Consider the following 26,421-nt stretch of genomic DNA (forward strand, 5'->3'; position numbering starts at 1 on the left):
GTAAGATCCAAGTATGGAAGGAGGGCCGGCAGGGATGAGCTTCCTGACCTCTGGCCCTCAGCTTCCTCAGCAGGAAAATAAGATGTTGGGCTGGGTCTATGGTCCTCACCGCCGTTGGCATATGAAATCCCCTTTGGAGCAGAACTGGGGGATGGGGGACATCTTTCTGTCTTTAAACAAATTACAAAGGTCCTACTCCCCCCCCCCCGCCCCGTTTGGCGGGGAGTTCAAAGGATTTCACTATTATTTCTGTCTCTTCTCTCCTAACTCACTCTGGCACATAAAAATCAAGCCTCCGCAACCTCGAATCTTCGCTTAGAAAGGGTGGGAAGAAACCGTCAGTCCCATTTTTTTTTTTTTTTTTTTTGCAGTACGCGGGCCTCTCACTGTTGTGGCCTCTCCCGTTGCGGAGCACAGGCTCCGTACGCGCAGGCTCAGCGGCCATGGCTCACGGGCCCAGCCGCTCCGCGGCATGTGGGATCTTCCCGGACCGGGGCACGAACCCGTGTCCCCTACATCGACAGGCGGACTCTCAACCACTGCGCCACCAGGGAAACCCTGTCAGTCCCATTTTTAATAAGAAACCATTCTTCCCTGATCCTTTGTTAAACACTCTGGGGTTTCAGGGAAGCAGAGTGTGGCAGGCCCAGCCGTGGGGCATTTTTCCTGTTCCGTGGGGACGGCCCCTGCCTGTGCGGCCTCTCCTGGCCTCACGGCTGCCCTTCTGGCTGCTGCTGCTTCTCAGGGCTCACCTTTGTGTTAAGACAACTCGCCCCTCTTTCATCTTACTCTGCTAAAACATCCTCTCTACAACCATCCTTTGTATTTCCACCTTGGATCCCTACTCCACCCCCTCCTTCGGTGTGGTTTCTTCCTCCCACTGGAAGGTGCGAGAAGCAAACTTCTGCCGTGAGGTGTTCCTTCTCCTATGTGGCAGCTGCTTCTCCTCTTCCGTAAAGGAAGAGAAGAGGTAAGAGGAAGCCGAGTTTCAGGATGGACACCTTTCCCGTTGCTCTCTTTCTCCCTTATTTACAGCCCATATTTTGTCTCCTGTTAGTTTGTTTTATTCCTTTGTCCCACCAAATGCAAGACTAGGAAATGTTTTCTGGATTCAGAAATGATCTTCCTTCCTGTGTCCTTCCCCATAGCCTTTTCAGACATTTAAATCCCTCTCTTGTCTGACTGTTGGATAAAATAGATACATGATGAGGAAGAAACACCGACATTGGACACCCACCTTGGTTTCCCCCCAAATCACATAGAAATGATTATAGTTGCTGCTGTTGTTTATTAAGTGGGTGGATGTCAAACTCAATGAATAAATTTAAAATATGTAAATGATTCAATAAGAACACAAGTGTCTGTCTGCAGGGAAGGCTGACAACACTGAGGTATGATGAGACACAGGTGGTTCTGTAACTACTGAGACCTCGGACCTTGTGTGGGTTTTATAAAGTCCTTTGGATGGCGCTTGCCAGTGCTTTATTCCTAGGAAGGGGAGAGAACTCAGCTTTGGTTCTTCAATTTACTTAATTTTTGTTTCTCTTATTTAAGAATTCAAAATACTGACCTCATTTCAAAACACCCACAGCCCCCTAGGATCACTGACCCGAGGTTTAGGCCCTGAATACGTCTGTCCAAAGTGTTGGAGCGGTGAGCTGTGTCACGGGAAGGAAGCCTTGTGCTATTTTTAAACTGATGCAACCCATCATTGAAACATATCATGCACATATCATACCAGTGACACACACGCTGCATTGTAACATGGCATGTGTCATACATACATTCTCTCTCACTCACACACATCCCTGCCCTTCTTGTCCGGCTTTAAAAAAGGAAGGCAGCCAGCACACCGAGCACAGTGATTTGAGTTGAAAAGGCTGTTAAAGTGTAAAAACCAAGTGCCCCTCTAGTGCTCAGCATGGCTTTGAGACATGTGGGAGGGCTTCAAAGCCTCAGTGCCCCTCTTTTAGAGCTCAGGCTTGCAGTTGGTCCCCAAATGTTTACCAGCATGAAGATGCCTGACTTACAGGAAGTGGGAAGTGGGTGTTGGGGTGAGGGTGGGGAGTGGGGAGAGGAGGGTGGGGTGTTCTCTTGATGTGGTTAGTCCGTCATTGACCTTGTCTGGGTAGAGCAGGAGTTGAATTAGAAAATGAAAACACGTTTCATTCTAGGCACATTTCATCCCATTTTTTACTTTCCTCAGGAAAAAAATTTTTCTTTTTTTTCCTGAGTCAGGTCTCCAGATTTGGTACTCAATTTCCCTTCGTTCTGCAGTAGTCTTTGCCCACACTTATCTGACCACCTACATTGCAACTCCCGGGCCACCGAGGACTGGGCCGGCCCGGTAGCTGAGACTGAGTATTATAGGCCTGTCGAGCCGTTGTGATGATACCATAAAAGGGAATAGATGGGAGTTTCTGAGAGCTGAGCTGTTGGGATCATTCATGATTTGCTGCCATTGTGAACACTTGTAAGGAGAGAACTCTGCCTGAGAAGTGCTGATTAAAAAAGGTAACTGATGGGCTTCCCTGGTGGTGCAGTGGTTGAGAGTCCACCTGCCGATGCTAGAGGACACGGGTTCGTGCCCCGGTCCGGGAAGAGCCCACATGCCGCGGAGCGGCTGGGCCCGTGAGCCACGGCCGCTGAGCCTGCGCGTCTGGAGCCTGTGCTCCGCAACGGGAGAGGCCACAACAGTGAGAGGCCTGCGTACCGCAAAAAAAAAAAGTAACTGAGGTTGGCTTTTTTTGTGTGTGTGTGTATTCTAACAGGGAAGGAAATAATATAGTGACTAAAAAGGCACCAAGGTACTACTTAGAAACAAGCATTTTGAGACTTCAGATTCCAGACAGTGGCGGCCTCAGCTAGTTCCCTCTGCACAGCTGTACCAGTACTGACATTGGCCTGCTTGTCAGCATTCTAAATGCCACGCTCTGGCCGTCTAGAAGCGGGGAGTGAAGTTTGGAAGACCCCTTCTTCTTCCCCCTTAACACTTTTGTGCTGGACACACCTAGATATGATTGTATGAACACGCTTTTCCTTACCGTGGGGCCTGCTTCCTTTATTCCTTCTTCTGTTTTTGCAGCTTTCATGTTAAATTATATTACGGCCTACCCTTGACTGCTATGATTGCAATAAAAATGGCTGGGTTTGGTGCTTTTGGTATTATCGGAAGGATCTCCTAGTCCAGTTCTCTGGGTGTCTTTTTTCCTTAAAGCTCCACTCCTGGCCTTCTCCAGCTCAGCTGGAGCACCTGGAACTAATTTTAGGGTTGCCTGGCTAAGTCCCACACTGGTATTTGAAGTTTGCATCCTCCTTAGACTCAAGCCCATTTCACCACCGCTGAAGGTGAGTGCAGGCTGATATCAATTAACAGAGAGCTGATTCACTGGCATCTTCCAGTCATTAAAATAAATATTTGGTTTAAAATAGCCTCTTCCCACCTCAACTCTCCAACTTTTGGCCCCTTCCCTTACCCCACCGTGGTTGACTCACCAGCGCTTGCAGGGTGTATGTGGCCTAAGAACAGCGTTTGATTCTAAAAGGGAAGTGAAATACTCTTTAACATCTGCAGGCGAGACTGTTTGAACAGCAGGCCAGCCTTCAGTATGACTACATTGTTTTTTTGTCCATTGTGGTGCTGACTCAGCATCGGTTAATAAGTCCTCTCCAGAAGCCTGGATTTCTCTTGTTTAATTATCATCTTGGAGCTTTCTGAGAACACTTTAAGGAATTGTTCATTCAGTTTTATACCCCTAGCACATCTACCAACTCAAAGTCCTATTTCCTCTAGGTGCTAGCGTCCCCTCTGGCATAAGATGTAACCACAGGTCACCAGGCAGTGAGCGGGGAGTGTGTTACTTATGTCCCCTAGTGGGAATTTAATTGTTCTGTACTACAGAGATTGAGGAAGGACTTTAGACATAAATACCATTTCCTGGCAAGTAATCTTTTACTTCCCACCTACCCCCCCAAAAAAAAATTCTAGAAAAGTTTCCTAAAAGAGAGAAAAGAAATTTTAAAGATAAACAGACATATTTTTATGATCGAGCTGGGCTTTTTTTTGCTTTCTTTTGTTTCTTCCTATAAACAAATACTCACATGTCCACTTCACTGTATGACTAAGTTGGTATCATTAGGTGGGGACTGGGTGTGTGTACGTCGGGGTGTGCATGTCTGTCGGGACGTGAGTGTGTAGGCACACGTGTATTTAAAATGTTAGAGAAAACATTGCAGCCTAAGGTTGAAGGAGAGAGATGATTTTAAAAACCACCATGTACAGAAGGCAAGCAGGAATAGTGGGAGACTTGTGTTACAGTGACCTAAACAGTCCTTGTAATGGGGTGTCTGTTCTAAATGGACCCTTTGCATCATTGTTTCTCTGAATTAGACGATTCCTTGCTGAAGGCACAAGACCATTGAAGGAAGTAAAGCATCTGGTTTGTTTTGTAATGAGAAGCAGGAATGCAAGGTCCACGCTCTTAATAATAAACAAACAGGACATTGTATGCCATCATCACAGGATGTCCTTCCTTCAACAGAGGGCTGACTGGGGCTGGAGGAAAAGCCGGGCAGGGCTCCCAGCGTAGAGCGCCACTAATTACTGCCTTCGTCTGCCTTCCACTTGCTGCGATCAGTTCCACATTCCCTTTAACTAGGAAACGATTAATGCTCTACACTTTGCAAACACACTCCTCGGAAGTCTGCCTGTGGGCTTTGGGGAGGAGAGAAAAGGCAAAGAAATTTTAATCTGTAGGATTATACCTTTTTCCTATTTCCCTATTTACTAAATAATTGAAAGAGGGAAGTCAGTTCTACCAAAGATGAGTTCCCTTTAGTTAGCAAGAGAAATGGAAGCTTTCAAGTTTGCGGGGAGGAAACGTGTATTTCACAGGCAGTAGCTTGAGGACTAGACAGCTACATCTTATTCCATTCCATGCAAAAATAATTGCTCTTTTCACGTGATCTTTTCAAGTAAGTTTTGTATGTTCTGTAACTGGATCTGAGCCGAGGAACCCAAACGATTTTAGGTCATTTTTAGGTTTCCCTGAATTTAAGGAATGTGCGCCCCCTTATAAAGCCGCAGCAGGAAGGAGGGCGGTCTGGAGTCTTTAGAATACAATACAGCCCGAGTAAACGCTGAGGTTAAGTGCCCTCAAAGGGAAGTCAGAAGATTCCGAGTAAATGTTGAAATTCAGATACGGAGGGAGGAAGCTCTGGGCGCTCGCGGGCTGGAGGAAAGCCCTGGGGTGAGCTCTGCACGGCTCGGCCAGGTGTGGCCACGCCCCCACTTCAGGCGGCTGGTAGGAGTGAATCACGAATGGGAAATCTGCGGCAGGGAGGGGGAAAGGGCCGAGCCGCCGGCCGGGTTAACACAGACTGAGCGTGCTGCCGTGACACTCGGCCCTCCAGTGTTGCGGAGAGGCAGGGCAGCGGGCAGCGAGGCACCTGTCCGCGCCGGGATTCGGGACACGGGCGCCAGCCGCCGGAGGAGAGGGGCACCGCCGCGGTCGGTGCGCGCCAGCCCTCGGCTGGGAGGGGACGCGGAGCACATGCGGACTGTGTAGGCATGAGCGACATTTATCTCAGATGTTGGATATTTGCTTGGAAAAACGTGTGGGTACGACCTTGGTAAGGAACTTGATCTTGTTTTTCATTCTGAAATTGATCTGAAAACTTTTTTTTTTTCTCTCTCTCTTGGCTAACGTAGTCGTAGTAGAAACCAGAAGGGCTTCTGCTTTCGGGCGCTTAGTACTGTCAAACATTTATAAGACTTTTTCCTTATGAATCATTAACCCTTTCAGTTCTAGGCGTAATTGTCAGTTCATTGAAATTTCGGTAGTGGCTCCCGCCCACACCCGTCCAACAAAGTAACTATTCCGCATTGGCTTAAGTTTAAATTTTGGGTTTGTTTTAACACTCATTTGGCATCGTGACTGTACATGTTGCAACTACGTAGAAATAAGCACGTTTGTTTAAATCGTGGCTGAGGGAAAGACAACTTCGCATCCGACTTTTTTTTTTTTTTTTAAAGAGCATCATATTTAGGAAAGAAATAAAAGAATGGAAAAGCCACCCTGAAGGACTTGGACAGTGTTATGTTTACATTCTAACAAGGACATGTTCTTACATGGAAATGATACCCACGTTCCTACTTCTTCCCCAACCCGTCTGTATGCGAAAACACTGCAGACGTTGTTTACCTTTTTTTCTCTCTCTTTCTTTGGAAAGCACTTTTCCTGCGTGTGAGGGGGGATTTGCGGGAATACCCTTATCAGTTTGTAAGTGGAAGCAGAGCTTGTCTTCTGAGTCTTCTATATTTGTTATAACTTTAGTTACAGTAACTGTGGCCCATCAGTGACTTCTGGGAATTCGTACACTTTCAGATTTAAATGGAAAGTGCTATTTGTAGCTGAGGGCTCCTAAAGGAATTCTCTCCAGGGAATTCTATTGAACAGTTTTATGTTTTGTTTTTACTTTTTCAATTTGGCGTGAGATGCCCACAGTCAAAAGAAACTGCGGGGAGTTGCCCCCCCTTCCGCCCCCATCTTTCCTTCTCTTTTCCTATGGTCCAAACGATCTCGGAAAAGCTGCAGCTCAGTGATGCTGGCAGGATGCAGCCCTTTTCGGCCTTCCCTGTGAGAGGATGAAAGAGATCGCGCTGCAGAGGGGGGGGGGGAGCGAGTTGTTTTGAAAGTTGTTTTGAGTTGGGAGCTGGTGGGAAAGTTCAGTCTTCCCCATTTGGAAAAGGCAGGCTGGGTTCCGCTCCTGCACCACACGCGCTTTCCATTTTTAGCTTCATTCAGAGGCAGACAGAGCTCCTTCCTCTTCCTCTCCTTGTTTGTGACACTTTTCTGAGGCAGCTTTTCCACAGCGCTGAGGGTCTGGCGGCCATGACCCCAGGCGTCCTGGGACAGAGGACTAGGCGCCTCAACGTTTTTCTGCCGTGAGAGGTAAAGCCAGGGATTGGAGGTGTTTCTTTTCCTTTTTTCTTTTTTTCACTTTGTCCCCCAATGTGGTTGCCACACTTTTTTTTTATTTTTATTTTTTTTTCACTAAGGATAACATTTTAAAACCTTGCTTCTCCAAGGCAATCTTTATACGGCTTTCTGGCTCTTACTCAACTGTACCAAGCACTCTGCATCTGCTTTGAAAGTCTTCAGACGACTGTATTAGTCACAGCCTCTCTCGGAGGAGCCACAGGACAATGGGGATTAAAGGCCTTTCCTTTCTCTTCCAGGCTGCCCCTAAGTGTAACTCCAGTGCTGTGAAGGTTCCAGGGTTGGCAGAGGGGACTGAGGGGACCATGAAAATGGACATGGAGGACGCGGACATGACTCTGTGGACAGAGGCTGAGTTTGAGGAGAAGTGTACATACATTGTGAACGACCACCCCTGGGATTCTGGCACCGAAGGAGGCACTTCGGTTCAGGCAGAGGCATCCTTACCGAGGAATCTGCTTTTCAAATATGCCACAAACAGCAAAGAGGTAAGCCTCTGGTTTCTTGCTGAAGAAGATTGGCACCTGACGCCAAATCTCCCTACTTGCCCTTGAGGCCTCGTATGTCTGTGAGAATCTGTAAGTATCAGTAAATAACTGATCACTTAATTCACTTCTTTCATTGTTTTCTCTTGCCCTAAGTCCATCCCTTCTTATTCCTCCAGCTCTTCACTGTTCCATAAGAATTAGTAAACAGTGAAATCTTTTTGCCAAGTTGACATGTCTTGGAAAAGCCGACTTGCAGCATGGGGTGGGTGAAATCGTCAGCAGCTTTGAGAACTCGTCCCCCAGTGTACTAGCTTTTGAGGGAGAGAAACTTTTTCTTAGAAAAAATGTTTGACATGTTTCTTTTGTCTCTTTTTGGTCATGAGATGGCTTTATTTATTTACTTGTTCAACGAGCCAGCTTTATTAGCTGGGTTTCTAAAATTATTCTCAAAACCTTGACGTGTTTATGAACTGAAGTGATGGTATAAACGGAGAAGAGTTTCATGTAAAAGTGCCCTCTGTCCGGATGACTTCAGAGCTAACCCCTGTTTATCTGCGGCAGCTCCTTTGCTCTGACCGGGCTGGCAGGCCAATTTCTTCTTGGCCTCTGAAGTGGGTACACCCTTTGTTGTTTCAAAGGGGCTGAAAACCCAAACTTGGAATGAGCAAAGGATTTGTGTTTACCCTTTTCTATAATGATTGTATCTAGGCGTGATGTTTGGCTGTGAAATAACTTGCAGAACCACCTCTTGTTTTGAGAATTCAGCTACTGCAGCTGCTTTCATTGGTCTACTGCCTGCCGGGCTGAGCTGGAGGAATCCACCCGTCCACAGCCCTGCCATCACAACCATTCCCATAGGTCACTGTCCGTCCTATCACTGCCTTCAGAAAGTCGCGAAAAGGGGGTCATTTGCTGCAGGAGCCCAGAATTCTATACTGGGACTATTCATTACAACCATGTCAAATCACTTTCCTCCTTCCCTAAGGAAGAGCATTTGAAGGAGTTGAGAGCCGGTTTGGGAAATACTTTGTCTCTTTCCTGTTTGTGTATCTGAGTTCAGTGTTTTTGGTGAGGGGGTGACACAGCTGTCTAAAATTAAATAGAGCAACTCTGCTTTGGGTTTCATTAAAGCTCAACTTTTTTTTTTTTTTTTCTTTTTTCCTGCTGGGAGAGAGGAGGCTGATTTCGTAGAAAGCAAAATTTAAATTGTATTTTAATGTGAACATTACCAAAAATTTCACGCCAGAGATCGGCCTTAATTACATCTCTTTCTGAAAGTAACACCCTTTTCTATAGAAGGTCTCTTAGTGTGTGGCCCATGGAATCAGTGTAGGATTTGTTTGGGTATTTAAGGTTTGGCTGTGGCTTTATAAGCTGTAGCATTTTTTCCCATATCAAATCTGACCAAATATTGATCTGTTCCCCGGTTTCGATTGTGCTGTGTTGCCCCATCCAGCCCATTGGGATTGAAATCGAGACCTTTATTCTGTGGGTCATCCTTGCCCTTTAGTTCTGTAGTGTTCTTATCCTCAGTTTAGCTCTTAGCTTAAGTTTTTCAATTTTCATCATTCTATGTAAAATCATAGCTAAATAGAATAATGCCCTTAGTCCAAGGTTCAGAAAGATAGTCACTTACTTAAGGTATATACTTAGAGCCAGAGCCAGGCCTTGGAGCGAAGTTCTTCAGACTTCCCCAACCAGTGCTACCTGATTGTGCTACACTGGCCCCTCTTGGTGTCACTGTGGTTTTAGTTATCGTCTTAACATAACTTCAGGACGATCATTTATTAAGCTTGTTTGGGGTTTTTTTCTCTGAATGTGTAACTCCATATTTCATAAATTCAGCACCCAGAAAGCATACAGTGCCTGTATTCCTAAGGAGGGTCCTTCAAAACGAACCTAATAAGAGATCAGCTTTCTCTTATTCTATTTTCCCCTAGAAATGCTTGAAGAGAGCAGTATATCTGTTGTCCCTCATCATAAAAGCGACCAGGAGACCAACTTAAATGTAATGCTGTCTTAAGCTCTCTCTGGAAACGTGTACCTGTTATTCAGTTTCTCCCTCCTTCCTTTTTGCACTTTGGGGAAGGAGAGCTCCCTCCAGGTGGTGAAAGAGAACCGTAGAATTGAGCCATTGAGAGTATGAGAGCTGCACACCAGTTCTAGAACAGAAATCTTCAGGATGGGTGAAATGTTTACATTATCATTATTCAGTTAGTTCTTTCAGTCCCACAAGCCGTGGAAAGAGGAAAAAGGCCTTTGTATGTGTAGTTTTCATCTGACTGATTTATCTTGCCCTTCTTTAAATGTTTTCATTTAAGTAGCGAAGATGTTACCTTATGTACTGATGTTCTGACATCCTGGGGATTTTTTTTTAGCAAAGACCATTTTTCATTATGAATTTGCGCTATGTGTCAGCACCTTTTTTTTTTTTTTTGGTTTAAAAACAAAACATACAAACCATATTTCTGATCTTGACCCTCATTTTTAGATTGGGTTTAGAATCATTCTGCACCTTTAATGAGGCTGTTCTTACTTCCTATTTCCAGAACTCAGACCAAATATAGACATACTATTCAAAAAACTTGTAAAACTTTTTAAACTGCTGGGTTATTCTTTTAGGGGGATTTTCCCCTTGACCTCCTGAAATAATCTTCTGTGAATACTTGAATACAGAAAGATCGATTGAAACACTTCTGTTCTGGAAGCAGTAGCCTGTACTGAGGTTGCTTGAGTTGAATTCAGAGGCTCTGTGGCTCCGAGCCTGACCTCCAGAGTCGTGTGGCAGTGAAACATCAGGCCGAAGATGGGGACTCAGTGGCCATTTTGATTGAAGTCCATTATTAAGCCATCTCTAAAAAGCATCTTGCCATAAGTGCAATTCCCTCTTCATACTGCCTTTTATTGTGGAGACTATGTACCCAGGCATTGCCACATTTCCTTTACTATGAAGATAATTAAGGAGACTTTCCAAAAACATCGTTATCCACTCCACCCCGTTTTTTTAAAAATGGGGTGAAGTACAGGCTGAAGTCTTGATCCAGTGAGTATATACCCACTCATCCATTGAGATGAGCTCTAGTCATCTCAATGCAACTATAATTGTATTCGAAATAGAATTTTAATCGAATGAGTCATTTTTATGGAGGGAGAGGGGAAGAGGTAGCTAGTAATTTAAATGATTTTAATATAATTTGGGGTGAGGCTGCTTCTACCACATTTAGACCTGAATGATGTTTCTGCTTGAAACTCATTGCGATGCATGTGTATTCATATATTCTAAAGAGGGAATTTGCTTTCAAAAAAAAAAGCAAATTTGTTCTTCTTACTATCAGACTTTCATTCAGAACCCCCAGTCCACCTATACTAAGTTGTGACATCTTCATTTTGTAAAATGGAAAACAAGCCCTGTTTTTTGTCTGCAAGCCTTGGACTTCAGGGTTTGTTCTGTAACGGAGGCCGCTGACGGATCTGAAGGGGTCAGCCCCACACATAGCACACAGTGGGGAAGAGCGGGCAGGCGGGGAAGTGTGGAGGCCAGTGTCCTCTCACTGGTGGGTTTATGGGAGGCACGCAGCAATCCGTGCCCAGCAGGGATGCTTTAGGACCCTGGTCAGTTCCAGTGAAGTTTCCTTCCTGAACTAGGTGACCACATTCTTAGTCTTTTTAGCTCTGGGAAATTCAGGGCACATACCAGGTTCCCCTGTATCATAGGCTAGCTCCAAGGATAGAACTTTGTTGGCTAAGATTCACATCTGGATCTTTCCAGGGCCAGAGGGAGAAGTATGACTTGGTCTCCCACGAAAAACTACCCTGGTTCCGATCCCCACTCCGGTTACCTGGCTGAGCACTGGAATCTTAGAATTGGAATCTTAGAGTTGCAGCTCTTCTGTGCTCTTTGAATAATGTCTCAGACACGGATTTGAGGTGAAGGTGCTGATTGTGAGATAGGGTGCTGGACTGGGAACGGATAGAGATGGTATATAAGCTACACCGTTCCTTCCAACCTTGAAATTCTGTGATTTTGTGTCTATTTATTCATATGTGTGAGTTTACATGTACCCAAAGCTCTGTGCATCACACAGCTTAAAATATTAGGGTTCTGTCTCACTTGCAAAGATAATCTAATATTGAGGCTCTTTTTATTTGTTTGGGACATGAGGATTTTCACAGACCTCCCTTTCCTAACAAATTATTCTCCTGTCTGGCCTGCTGAGTTTCATTTGTAGGGTTATCGATGACAAGAGCTACTTCCAGTGCTGTCACACAGCTTCCCCAGTGACTTGCCTATAGCTGTGCTCAAAGGTGTCAGGTGGCTTATGTCTACTTCAGATTCCTTTGTGGGAACAAAATGCTAGTTGACTTCTTCTGGACCATAAGAAAATGGTGTATGTTTCTTAGTGTAAGATTGATAGCTGAATACCACAAAGCCCGTTGGTTAAAAGAATGGCAATTCAGAAGAAAATCCCTGGCCTCAATGTCATGCTACTTGTTGGTAATCAAGCTCTGACCCCCAAGACACTGTCTGCGAGAGACTATAATTTAAAACAAGGTTGATAAACCAGTTGAGTACCTTTTTTAGAATTACTGCTTTGAAGTGGATATGTTGAAAATATCAACCGCTAATTATTGGCTCACCAACAAATGACATTATATGTTTTTCCTGTTTGTCATTTTAATATTATGGAATAATCATTCAGATATGAATGCCAAATGATTTGTGTCATAGAAGCCAATTCCATGCATTTTTCAAATTAATTATTTTCAATAATATATCATAAACAATGAGCCTCTGAATAAGTAAGTCTACTTAAGCTTTAGGATGTATTTTTATCTCAAGACTGTTCTGAAGTACTCCCGTCCCCCAGAGTTATACTGCCAACATATACCAATAATGATGAACTGTCATTGAAAGGGCAGATAGATGTAAATGAGGCAGAGGAGGATGAAATGAACATCTGCTTTTTTCAGCTCTTGCCAGAAATTCATAACGGGCCAAAAATAACACTAGCTCACCAACCTTGTTTCAACTTGTGTTAGATATAGGAAATTTTCTTTTTTTCTGTCTTTCCAGTCTGGGTATGCTCCATTGGCTTGTATATTGAATACTAAATTTTTAAAAAAATTAATTCTTTAAGTCACGTACATGAGAAAGCCTGGTCTGTCACAAGCATGTAGGTATGCTTATTCCATATTCATTTAAACAGAGACAAATTATTGATAAAATTAGTGAGGTGTCAGTGTGTATCATAACCAGAACCTTAGATTCCACTGCAGACATTTATTGCTTCATGTATTGGGGCCTACCATTTCAGGTACACAATTATAAAGGAGCCGCCAGGGATAATAAAAACTGGAAATAAATATGTTTTACCTCCTTTCTTGGTCCATATCAGTAAGTTATTCAGTAAGTGATTTGTAGGCTGTTTGGAGCAAAAGGAAAATGAAAAGAGGAGAGTGAGTGAATAAAAACCAAAACAAAATGTACTACAAAATGTACTGCAAAATGTCATAAGGGACTATTACAGAGGAGAAGGCGTTCTTTTGAATAGTAATGAATTGCTTCCTGATTCCTGGTTGGTGACTTTTTTTTCAACCCCCCCCCCAAAGAAATTTACGACCCAGGAGGAACTGGTATATTTAACATGCTTCTTTAGCAAGGCCCTACAAAGTCAAAATGTGTGATACATCCAAGTCTGAGAAGGTCATTTCCTCAGATCTTAGAACCCACAGCTCTCCTCGGTATAAATTCCACTTCAAAGGAAGACTTTTGACCGCTGTTGAGCAGAAGATGCTAGAGAAGAACAAAGTTACTTGAAAGAATTCCCTTCTATTAAACAGAACTTACAAGTTAGAAGAAGAAAAAAAAAAACCCTCATCTGGAATGAAAAAAAAAATAATATGTTTTGTTTCTGGTTCCTTAGGCCTTTGTGGAACAACCAAAGAACATTATTTTGGTTTCTGAGGTTAAAACTATTTTATTCCCCTTAAGCATACTGTGTTTATGGCTTGAGGGAGAAGAAGAAATAGGAAACTAGGAGCCGGCTGAAGTGGGCTGAACTTGACTGTCTAGTTCTTCAGTATCTGAAACTTGTTCTAATATGGAATGGTTACCCTCTCCGTTCTCGCATAAAAAGTATTAATAGAAAATAGAGGACCCTCAGTCACCGGAGAATGACTGTTTTATACTTGGTTGTGTATTTGCTTATGACCTGCGAGTTTAAAAGATGGTCTTCCCCAAAAGTCAAGCTCGTTGTTAATTATGTAGGCACCATTAATATCTGCTCTCCATAGTACAATTTCATCATTGTTGGTTATATTACCATTTGACAATTCAACTCATTGAAATGAAAAGATTGATTAATATTTTACAGTTGAACTCATTGTTTCATATGTTTTACCCCCTTTAGGTTATTGGAGTGGTGAGTAAAGAATACATACCAAAGGGGACACGTTTTGGACCTCTAATAGGTGAAATCTACACCAGTGATACAGTTCCCAAGAACGCCAACAGGAAATATTTTTGGCGGGTAAGTAGGGAAATTTTTCCAGACTCATTAAGTGTTAGGGGAAAAAAATGAAACTAAAATTGCTGGGTCACTTCCATTTTCAACCTGTCCTGGGGCTCCCCACAAGTATTCAGGGTCCCCATGGACATAGGGAATTCTAAGCAACCGTGATGAACCTGGTTAGATGTTTGGCCTGGGAAACACAGCCTGTAGGTGGTTAGGGATGGAGAGATGGTCTATATGTGAATCTTAATTTTTGCAATTCATTAGAGCTTTGTGATGAAAGGAAAGAGTTTGCTGCTTGCTTCAAGGGTAAGTTCATTTGCATTTCTGTGCAAGGAAGTAGTAATGAGTCACCAAGCCTTAGATTTCACCCCTTGTTGATTTCTTGCTGACTTAACTTTAATTGAATGGACAAGTAATCATAAATGAATTACCTCAAAAATAAATGCCTTTGGGCTTCCCTGGTGGCACAGTGGTTGAGAGTCTGCCTGCCGATGCAGGGGACACGGGTTCGTGCCCCGGTCCGGGAAGATCCCACATGCCGCGGAGCGGCTGGGCCCGTGAGACATGGCCGCTGAGCCTGCGCGTCTGGAGCCTGTGCTCCGCAATGGGAGAGGCCACAACAGTGACAGGCCCGCGTATCGCAATCAATCAATCAATCAAACCAATAATGATGAACTGTTGTTGATTGATTGATTGCGGCAAACAAAACATTGATTTTGTTTACGCAGAATAAATAAATAAATAAATGCCTTTAAGGAAGGATGGGTAGAAGATGGTACTAGGGGAATGGAGATGGACCACAAGACTCGTCCTGTTTCAACGCACCTGTACCATGAAACTTTTGGGTTTGATAGTACATAAGTTACTCCCATAGCGTAAGGGAAATGCTTATAATCATTCGGGATGATGAACTTTCCTTTAACATCCAAAGAGTCTGGCCAATCCAATTTCCTTTGGAATATCACAGTTAGAAAGGATCTCACAGGACTTCCCTGGTGGCGCAGTGGTTGAGAGTCCTCCTGCCGTTGCAGGGGACCTGGGTTCGTGCCCCGAGCATGTGCTCCACAACGGGAGAGGCCACAACAGTGAGAGGCCCGCGTATCACAAAAAAAAAGGAGAGAGAGAAGCCACTGCAATGAGAATCCCGCACACGCAATGAAGAGTAGCCCCCACTCGCTGCAACTAGAGAAAGCGCACACAGCAAGGAAGACCCAGCACAGCCAAAAATAAAAAATTAATTAATTAAAAAAATAAAAAACGACCTCAGAGGTGAACTAATTAGGTGGAATCTTTGAGTAAAAGACCCTGGATTAGGATGAACAGAGAAAAAATTGGACTGCTTTCCGTTTTCCCATAGATCTCTTTGGGATATTTGGTTTCCTTTAATTAGAAAATAAAGCTACATTTACTAAATTTAAAAGCAATTTTTTATATACATACTTGCACAAAATGTACATGATTACTGGGAAACTGTTACTAAAATTCTTTTAAGAAACAGCTGCATGGTAGCAACAAAAATTGTATTATACTTACTCTGGCCAGATTTACCTAGAATGCTTATATCATCTGGACAAGTATATTTATAAAAGACTTCTATTTGGGGATCACTCAGAAGCTGTTCCTAAGAAACAAGGTTTTGTTTTAAATCTGGGAAGTTTTGTGTTTTAAGAAATGTATTTTACTATTTTCCAAACAAAAGAGATCACTGAGAATTTTTCACTCTGAGTTGTGTGCTCACAATTTTTATTTAATTAATTAGTCATGCTTAAAATATATTTAATACCTGACTAATAATGGGCAAAATGTAAGTGAGTTCATTTTCCCCTTTACTGCCAATAAAGTCTTCTCAGAAATGAGCCATAGACACGTGTAGTTGTTGGAGTTGCAGGTCGGAATTAAGAAAATCCAGCATAAGTCTCGTTAATTCATGATCCTTTTGAAAAAAAATGACAAGAAATATTTAAGAACCTCCTATCTCTGTCCCAGTTCCCTGCTTCATTGAAGATTCACTCTAAGTAGCTGAAATGCTTTCCTTGGGAGGATTTATTGAAATCGGCCCTTCACATGCAAAGGATATTGTAGGAGATAACTTCCCACATGTTGTTAAAAGCATCCTGATTTTGCTGGCAGGAATATGAACATCTGTTGTGAGGAAAGAAAAAGTTTCATGCAAATTACACAGTCAAAGAAGAGAAGGGATGTTCAAGTTGAGAAACCAGTGACATTTCTTGTAACTGTGCTATGAGTCAGCACGTTTTTAATCTTCTTGATAATATATGGAAATGTAGTGAGGGTGACAGGGAGCAGTGTTCATCTGACGTATCATTATTTTATTTTCGTGTGTGTGTGTGTGTGTGTGACTTCATGGCGTCGACATTTCTGTTTTTAAATGAGGATACAGTAAATTGTAGTCCGTGGAAGGCTGACTGGAATCAACATAGCCGTAGCTTTAGAAAGCAGTTTCCGCCCAGCGAAGAGTGCAAGAGCGATGGAACCCCGTGTTCCTGGAAGTTTGCACATCAGAGTAAACAAACTTGAAAACCCCTCTTGATAGCAGAATTCACCCGGCCTTGTTCCATTTTCTCTTAACAAAACACACCGCAAAAGCTCTCACAAGCTGCTTTGATGAAGCCACATGTATTTCCCCCTTCACAATTTACAGGAAGTTACTCTTAAAAGAAAGTGATTCTGGTGTTTACTGCCCGTGTTAAAGGGACAGAGTTCCTTTTTGTCTGATAACATTTGAGCGAAATACAGAAACATTTTAGAGACTAGCATAGCATGTGACTAAGAAGAAAGCAATAACCTGCTGTCCGGTTAGAGCAAAACTTCTGCTATGAACCGGGCCCTATGACTTGGAACCTCTAAGTTGCAGATAACCAGGTATTTCTTATATATGTGTTAAGGATCTCTTAAGTCTGAAGACGAGTTGGGTACATCTTAAAAAGAGGGAAAGAGAGAAAGTTACTGTGGAAGGGCAAGGAGTTTGTTTATAAAGTTGTTTATAAAGTTTCAGTAAGAATGTATACTTTAATTTTTCCTATTCTTACCTCTACCTTTTTACCGAGTGGCCTGAGGGTATCTGTTAACCAAAAGCAGTATTACTCTAGGGCAGACTTTGAATTCTTCATTTTGCATTGCCTTTAAAGAACAACATGGTTTCTTTCTGTTCTTTTACCAAAAACACGAACCTTATGGCTCTGTGAGTGGTGTTTTAGCCCAACCACCTCACGGATGAGAGGGTTCCCTCTCCCCTCCTCTGCCTTGAAAGAAAAGTGCAAGGCCGAACACGTTTATCAAGAGGAAAAGTGACTTCTCAGTAGACTGTCTGATGCTGGCTTCTGTCCCAGTGCTCACTTTGTTATGGCAGGTGAAGTTCACCTTGGCCTCACCCAGCATTTCCCCAAAAAGGCAAGCTTCCAAGTATTCATATGAACAAGTGTTCCTGCTGGACTTGGAGGCTTGGGGGTGGAGGATGTTTGCATAGTTTAAGCCTTGGGCGGGGGTGTAGGAAACGGCAAGTACAGAGGCCATAGAAAAAGTTGAGAGACTCGGTTTGACGTACTCAGTCGGGTTGGTCTAATACCCAGTGACTCAAAGCATTAAAAGTCTGCATGATCGGAACTCAAGTTAAGTAGCATTGCCTGTGTGCCCTTCACTGTGGCAGCAGAAACAGTACTCGGTGGTTGTTTAGTCCTTCTGAGGCAGCTCCTTAAATGAAATCTTGTGTTTCACTCTTCTGTTACTTTTCCCCAAAAGTGAAAAGACACTAAAACTGAAATGGAAAAGGTAACTGACAAAGTGTCCCTTCCCTCTTTCTGCCCTTATTTCTGCTGATTCAAGACAACTCCGGCTAAACTGATTTCCTTTTCTAACCAGGCAATAAGGGACCAGAAATCAAACCCGGTATTTGCTGGGTTTATTCTCAGAGGTGCCTGGGAAGGTTTTCGTTGCTTTGGGGCTTTCTTTTCCATGTCTGTCTTCTCTTTTGGGCAGATCTATTCCCGAGGGGAGCTTCACCACTTCATCGATGGCTTTGATGAGGAGAAGAGCAACTGGCTGCGCTACGTGAACCCAGCACATTCTGCCCGGGAGCAGAACCTGGCCGCCTGTCAGAACGGCATGAACATCTACTTCTACACCATTAAGCCCATCCCCGCCAACCAGGAGCTTCTTGTGTGGTATTGCCGGGACTTTGCGGAAAGGCTTCACTACCCTTATCCTGGAGAGCTGACAATGATGAATCTCAGTAAGTGGATGACAGAACAAAAAAATTAGAAATGCCAGTAACGTCAGTTCTGCCCCTTTGCGCTAATAACATGTTGTTTAATTACATGGCTTCATCTGATGGGCCAAGTAGGTGGCTTAAACTAGGGACTGGGAACAGGAAAACAGCTTTTTTTAGTCTCTGTTTCCTATAATGAAACTTGATCATTTAAAAAATACTAAGAGCTACTTTGAATGTTCAGAAAGTTACAGGAAGAAATCTATGTTCAATGCTAATCTATCCAAAAGGGGGCAGGTAGGATTATAATATAATAGAGATTCGTTCTGACATGCCAAGGATGCACGCTATATAGTTCCTTGTTTGTGGTAACTTGTCAGTGCTTAACATGTACATTGAACTATTGTAGAGATGCACATTTGGTTATCAAGTTATGGTCTGATGTGAAACATAAAAGGTTTCTAGAAAAACTCGGAGATATAATTTTTCAAATCTCATTTGAATATGGATAACCCTAAAGATTTTATATCTTAGCTTCCTCCCTAATGGTAAAAACCTAATTATCTGATCTCCTGATATTACAGTAACCACCTATCACTTGATCTTAACAAATTCTCCGTTCCATAGGTCTGCAAGCTTTTACTTTTTTATTTGGTTAAAGTTGGCTATCATGACCTCTCTGCAAAACCCTACTTCATTTTAGTCATTCTCAAGTGATCTCTATGAATGATTTAAGATTTACCATAAAATTCCAACCTGTTGTAACTATGGTTGTATATTCTCAGACTGCTAAGTTTTAAAGCAGTTTTTTAAATCAGCTCCTTCTGGTTTAAAAGTTTTGGCCTCTAAATGCTGACATTTTTGTAACCTTTTGTTTTGATCTCATTTCCAACCTAAGGAGAAGTTGCAAAAACAGTACAAAGAATTCCCAGAGACCCTTTAACCAGATTCATCAATAGTCCATATGCTGTCCCACTTGCTTTATCTGGAGGCTAAATTGTTTTAGTTCACACTTTGTCCTTTGAGATGAATGTTAATATTAACATAAATTAGAATTTGACTTAAACTTTAGGACCAATTATTTATCCTAGTCAGGTATAATCCAATTGTACAGCTATTTGGTGCTCATCCCACACTGTCTAGTTTACTTTTGCTCTCCCTGTGATCCCAAGACTATATTTATAGTTTTCTGAAAAGCTGGGGCTATAAAAGCTTAAGGACCTCCACCATAAGATCATCTTTAAATTTGTGTTTGTGGTCCTTACACACACACATATAGTGCACCTTGAGCTTCAGGAAGAAGTCTTAGAATAGTTGGAACAAATTGGCTTACGGCTTGAGTATGGTGGGTATAATCAGGTCCTGGCCAATGGTGGTGGTTCTTTTCCCTTATCTCTCTTTAGCGCTTCCAAGAGTCTCCATCATGTCACTAGTGCCAAGCATCCCAGGAGCCCTTCGGCTATTATACCACCTGTAGGTGCCAGGCCCAGTGGTAAAAGGCAACTTATATTCCGGCAGGACATCTCCCAGGAAGATGTGCTGCTTCCTCCTGACTTTCTCAGCATAGCCGGTCACTTCCTCTTGAGGGTCTCCTCCCACTCCTTGAGCTTCATCATTCACGGATTCAGAAAAAGACTTTGATTTTTTCTTTTTTGAACAGTAACTCCATTTGAGATGACCCACCCTGGTGACTTTGCTCCAACCACAAAGAAGTTTTTTCACATACATCCCTTACCTCCTGCCAGTCAAAGAAAGGTCTTAAAAGGCCTTGCATTTATTCAAATGCTTATTCTTTGTGTTCAGAAGCAACTGTCCTGTATACTATGAAATGACACCTTTGTTCCCTCAAATGTCCCTTTTTGTTTACGCAGAATTTTTTCTAAATGGTGGTTTAACATTTTCAGGTACCCATTTATTGTCCAGTATTCGTAGTAAAGAAAGAGTAAAGTAAAGAGTTAACGATAGCCAGTGACAGTAAGTAAGCCAAGACTCCAGTTGCCTTGTGAAACCAGTTGTCGTAGGTGTGGTAACTGATGACTGAGATGCTGATCAGGAAAATCTCCACTGTTTCATCAGGCCTAATAGGCAGATTGCGTCTTCACATGAGTTGTATTGGGTTCCATGCTTCAAGCACGATAGAGGCTTGTGTCAGAATCTCCGTGAGGGCTTTAAAATGGCAGTGATAGTTCAACTGGTAGAGTTTTGAGGAGAAGAGATTTGAAGAAAACTGAGGTAAAGAAAAATAAGTAGCCAGAAATCATAAATAGGCATTTTTTAAAAACCAAAGAAAAGGAGTAGGAACTCTCAGGTTTAACTCTTACCCCTCCCAAGTTTTTTTGGTAGTTTTTTTCAATCTATCTAACTAACCCATCTAGAAAACAGTTGACCAGATTATAGACTTCTAAATGTTAATCTGCGTTCTCAGTTTCAGTTGAAAACAGGCTTTGTTTTGCCTACTGCAGAACTTCTAGGTTCTTTCTTGTAGTCTTGGGGGTTCTTATTATAGATCGAAAATGTGAGTCGGCATAATTAAGCCATTCAGAGCCTTCAGAAGCAGTTCACTCTTGAAATGACTCCGTCCGCCTACAGCCATTTAAGATTTAAGAACAAAAACAGATCTTGATTTTCTTTTTCATGTTAACTCAAGCTGCTGCTGAGTGGGAGAGTCAGAAATGACACCAGCTCCACTGATTACTCAGCTGCTGAAGGATGGTTTTCTTAAATGTACCTTTTCACATAGACTCCATGATCGCCACCTTAGAACACCTGAGGGGGGCTGGCGTTGCCCTCCGGATATTGTATTTTTATGAAGGCATAAGAGATATCGAACATATATCATGGATTTACTATATGCTAGGCACACTGTGCTCAGTATTTTGCACAGAAAATTATAAATTCCGACTTTCTGGTTTGTTGGCCCAATCGTTAGCTTTTTTTTTAAGTTTCTTTTTTTAATTAATTTTTATTTTGGCTGCACCGGGTGTTAGTTGCAGCATGCGGACTCTTAGTTGCGGCATGCGTGAGAGATCTAGTTCCCCGACCAGGGATCGAACCGGGGCCCCCTGCATCGGGAGGGCGGAGTCTTTCCCGCTGGACCACCAGGCAAGTCCCCAATCGTTAGCTTTGTGGTAGTTCAACAGTCGGATTATGGAGGTGCTCAGTAAGAACACCAGGCTAAATAAATAGTAGGGACAGTGCTACGGACAGACGTAAACTTTTTGCTTATGGCTTTAATTTATTGAATTTTAGAACCAAGACAGTGTTGAAGCCAGTAAAGAAAATTAGGAGACTTAGACGTAACTTGCCACATAAAAATGGCAGAAAGTTATGATGGTGAAGTTTCTGTATTTTCATTATTTTTAGGGTGACATCTTTCTGTGGATGCCTCCAAATCATTCTTTTTCACCTCAAAATTCCCTCCTGTGGGTGTGAGATGCCTTGCCTATCAGCTCTCCAACTTACTTGTCTCTCTTCCTTTACCATTTCAGCTTTAAAAAACAAAAGTGACAATTTGAACTTCCTGCCTGCTGAGCCTCACTGAAAGACTGATATTGGCCTGATAAGGGGCTATTTATTTTGGTTTAGTGGCTTCAGAAATCCCTCTCCCTCAACAAGCTTTCCATCACTGCCCCCATCAGCATCTTCCCTGATAGTGTCTGGGCTGTGTTTATTCTGGGGCTGCTGGCTCACCCAGGAGTAACTGATAAGAGCCAGCAGAGATAACATTCTCTGAGGGGCTCTCAAACTGGAATCGAATCCCTCAAGCTTGTCAGTCTAGAGAATGGATTTGAAGAATTCAGACTCTGGAGTTCCACAGAGTTCATTTCTAGACCTATCAGGTATCAAGCCTGGAGTTCCTCCTCCGTTAAATCGAACAGGGACTTTTTTAAAGACAGTGAGTGATACTTTTACAGAGGCTTCAGCCCAGTCCCCCAAGCCTGTCCTCTTCTGAGGCTAAGGCCACGAGGTCCCTGCCTCTCCTGGCATCTACACACACCGACAGCTGATGCCTATGCCTACGGCAGGTGTGCAGGCTGGTGGGGTTGCCCTCCAACAACCAGAGCTCCGACTAAGCAGCGTGTATTTTACTTTTGGTTTCCAGGGAAGGCTGAGCAGCGAGTGTTTGGTTTTCCCTGCTCTGGCTGGTGTCTTCTCGAAGGCATCGTTTGTTCTGTGTGTTTGGAGGGGCAGTGCTGGCGATGGCCTGGAGAGCCTGTCCTCTCATTGCTGCTGTTCCTAAACAGTCTGTTTACCAAGTAATAATATGCCGTCTTTTGGAATACACGCTATCGTCTTTGGTGCTCTAAGTAATTGAACTGGCTCAGGAAGTGCCAGTTGTGGTCTGGCAGAGATGCCTATGTCACGCCTTGTGACTCCAGGGGACAGCATTACTGGGAGCCTGGTTATAGACCAGAGCCTCAGTGAAATTCTGGTGTTGTCAGCAGATCGAGGGGAAGGGGTGGCATCACATCGCTAATCTGTCTGTTTGGGAAGAGGCAGTTTGAACAGGGTTTTATCAAATTCGTATTAAACAAGAATGGAGGCGAAAATTGATGACTGCTTATTACTTGAAATGAGTCTTAATCTTGCACATCTAGTTCTCAGGGTGTGCTGATTTCCTTTAGGTAAACCGTGAACATGAGAATGACTTTTATTAACCTGTGACACCCCGTCCCGGTATTTTTCCACGCCATTTTCATGGAGGCTCTCCTACTCTTGGTCGAACAGGACTGTCCTATCATGAGGTTTTTACCGTTGGAAACAAAATAACACAAACGGTGCTATTCGTTTTATCGATGCCACCAGTGACCTGGTTTTGCTGAGAAGGAACTGGAGTGGCGAGAGCCTTCTAGAATGAGTGGGCGTTGAGATGCCAGGTGTCCCTCTTGGGGCAGCTGGGGCTCAGGTTTGCTCAAGGAGAGCGCAACTTGGGCAACGTCGCTCCGATTTTCTGTCTCCATCTGAGTAATCACCCTTTCTTTATTTCAGCGCAAACCCAGAGCCATCCAAAGCAGCAGAGCACTGAGAAACATGAACTTTGCCCAAAGAATGTCCCGAAGAGAGAGTACAGCGTGAAAGAAATACTAAAATTGGACTCCCACCCCTCCAAAGGGAAGGACTTATACCGCTCCAACATTTCACCCCTCACTTCGGAAAAGGACGCGGATGACTTTCGGAAAAATGGGAGCCCCGAGATGCCCTTCTACCCGCGGGTGGTGTACCCGATCCGGGCCCCTCTACCGGAAGACTTTCTGAAAGCTTCCCTGGCCTACGGGATGGAGCGGCCGCCCTACATCGCGCACTCCCCCATCCCGTCCTCCACGACGCCCAGCCCCTCGGCGCGCAGCAGCCCAGACCGGAGCCTGCACAGCAGCCCCGGGAACACCGTGTCGCCGCGGGCCCCCGGCTCCCAGGAGCACCGGGACCCTTATGCCTACTTGAACGCTCCGTACGCCGCCGCCGCCGCTGAGGGGCTGGGCTCCTACCCCGGCTACGCGCCGCCCCCGCACCTGCCGCCCGCCTTCATCCCTTCCTACAACGCGCACTACCCCAAGTTCCTGCTGCCCCCCTACGGCATGAACTGCAACGGCCTGGGCGCCGTGGGCAACATCAACGGCCTCGGCAGCTTCGGCCTCTTCCCGAGGCTGTACCCCGTGTACGGCGGCCTCCTGGGCGGGGGCGGCCTGCCTCCCCCGATGCTGGCGCCCGCCTCCCTTCCCAGCTCGCTGCCCTCGGAGGGGGCGCGCCGCCTGCTGCAGCCCGAGCACCCCCGGGAGGTACTGGTGCCCGCGCCGCACAGTGCCTTCTCCCTGCCCGGGGCGGCCGCCAGCCTGAAGGACAAGGCCTGCAGCCCCACCAGCGGGTCCCCGACGGCCGGCACCGCCGCCACGGCCGAGCACGTGGTGCAGCCCAAAGCTACCTCAGCGGCCGCGGCGGCCCCCGGCGGCGGCGACGAGGCCGTGAATCTCATCAAGAACAAAAGGAACATGACTGGCTACAAGACGCTCCCCTACCCCCTGAAGAAGCAGAACGGCAAGATCAAGTACGAGTGCAACGTCTGCGCCAAGACTTTTGGCCAACTCTCAAACCTGAAGGTAGGCCTGGCGTGGGCCGCCCGATGGCGCGGGGTCAGTCCCCGGGAGTGCAGGACGCGCGTGGGTATTTAGTTCACCTCCCGCAGGTTATAACTTGCCATTTCCACAGCGTGAGACCTGGGCTGGGCATGGTCGATGCGGCTTTGCTTTTGCCTTTGCCTTTGCTGCTCTGGCTGCGCCGCTTGGGACACGTTGCTTCCCCTCTCCTGCGTGTCTTCTGAATGATAAACACGTGGGGTTTGCGCTAGAACATCAGTTTCGAGTCCCTGCTTAGCCTATGACTTTTGTTCCTTTAGCTCCAACACAACAGAGTTCTGAAAATCACATCGGGGTTTGATTTGTTCTAAGACTTCACCTTGATGCTTTTCTTAAGAGGTTTGCATCCTAAATGCCCCAGTCCTTGCACGGGAATGTTCGCTTTTGCAGCCAAGTGACAGCCGACCTAACGTGTGTGGCTTCTTCCCAGGTCCACCTCAGAGTGCACAGCGGAGAACGACCTTTCAAATGCCAGACTTGCAACAAAGGCTTCACTCAGCTCGCCCACCTGCAGAAACACTACCTGGTACACACGGGAGAGAAGCCACATGAATGCCAGGTGGGCAGTGTTTTCTGGGTTGAACTTTCGACCTTTGTAGACAGTGTCTCAGGAGTCGCCCTCCCATCATCCCATAGCCCATAGTTTAAACCAGCACAAGAATTCTGCCTTCTTTGGGCTGCTGATGCGCTGAGATGATGACACACCAGCTTCCAGTGGTTGGACAAGTAGTCTGGAAGGGAAACAACACCCCATGGGCAGTGCGTTCCCATTGCCCCATTTGCCTAACGCTGCTGCGAGTTTTTTCACCTCCCAGGTTGCTGGGTGTGGGTGGGCAGCGCGCCCCTCCGCTTGGCAGTTCTTAACCTTCTGGTCTCCCACCTCCCTCCCCTGCCCCCTTCCCCACGCTGCAGGTTTGCCACAAGCGATTTAGCAGCACCAGCAATCTCAAGACCCACCTGCGACTCCACTCCGGAGAGAAACCTTACCAGTGCAAGGCGTGCCCCGCCAAGTTCACCCAGTTTGTGCACCTGAAACTCCACAAGCGCCTACACACCCGGGAGCGGCCCCACAAGTGTGCCCACTGCCACAAGAGCTACATCCATCTCTGCAGCCTCAAGGTCCACCTGAAGGGGTATTGTCCTGTGGCCCCAGCCACGGGGCTGCCTCTGGAGGACCTGACCAGAATCAACGAAGAAATCGAGAAGTTTGACATCAGCGACAATGCCGACCGGCTGGAGGACATGGAGGACAACGTTGACGTGACCTCTGTGGTGGAGAAGGAGATTCTGGCCGTGGTCAGAAAAGAGAAAGAAGAAACTGGCCTGAAAGTGTCTTTGCAAAGAAACATGGGGAATGGACTGCTCTCAGGATGTAGCCTCTACGAGTCAACAGACCCGTCCCTCCTGAAGTTGCCTCACAGCAACCCACTACCTCTGGGACCTGTAAAGGTCAAACAAGAAACAGTCGAACCAATGGATCCTTAAGATTTGCAGAAAACAAAAGGTGTTTTGTCTTTTTTCTTAACTTGTGACTTGGCGAGTCAGGGTGCCTGTGGCAAATGCTTGTACATAATTCCAGTTCTGCAAAGCTCTCCTGACGGCAGGTGGTTTCCCCTCACCTCTCTGGAATTAACGAAGGATCCCCAAAGTTACTGAAATCTCAGGGCATAAATGAGGGAAAGACAATATATATACATATTATATATACTTATTTACACCCCCATCTATATATTTGAACCTGTGTATTTTGAATATTTGTGTGGATATGTTTGCATAGCCCTCCCATTGCTAAGACTATTGCCTAGTCATAATTATTTTTTCAATGATAATCCTTCATAATTTATTATACAACTTATCATTCAAAAAGCAATAATTAAAAAAAGTTTACAATGACTGGAAGAATTCCTTGTAATTTGAGTTGTTCTATCTTTGTCTGGTGGCTGTTCTTTGTAGATAATTTCTGCACATCTGTTTTAAGTACCTAAGATTTAGTAAACAAATACATTACATCAGCCGACCTCCCTCTATAATAATGGTTTGAAAATGAGGTTTTGGTATTGC

The 26,421-nt window shown here is 44.6% G+C and overlaps 1 protein-coding gene across 2 annotated transcripts; it reads left to right on the forward strand.

Moving 5' to 3' along the window:
- Positions 1-5,589: 5,589 nt before the first annotated feature.
- On the forward strand, positions 5,590-25,845 carry PRDM1 (PR/SET domain 1; the record flags this gene model as incomplete). 2 transcript variants are annotated; one of them, XM_082669376.1, is made up of 7 exons in its annotated part: positions 5,590-5,631; positions 7,241-7,489; positions 13,900-14,019; positions 18,001-18,253; positions 23,219-24,324; positions 24,791-24,919; positions 25,273-25,845. In XM_082669376.1, 7 exons carry the CDS (start codon positions 5,590-5,592, stop codon positions 25,843-25,845), a joined length of 2,472 nt encoding a protein of 823 aa, XP_082525502.1. The 2 variants fall into 2 exon arrangements, with proteins under 2 accessions (XP_082525502.1, XP_082525503.1); XM_082669377.1 differs by lacking the exon at positions 24,791-24,919.
- Positions 25,846-26,421: the final 576 nt, after the last annotated feature.

This window comes from Grampus griseus (assembly GCF_964374135.1).
Source record: "Grampus griseus genome assembly, chromosome: 13".
Classification (NCBI taxonomy): domain Eukaryota; kingdom Metazoa; phylum Chordata; class Mammalia; order Artiodactyla; family Delphinidae; genus Grampus; species Grampus griseus.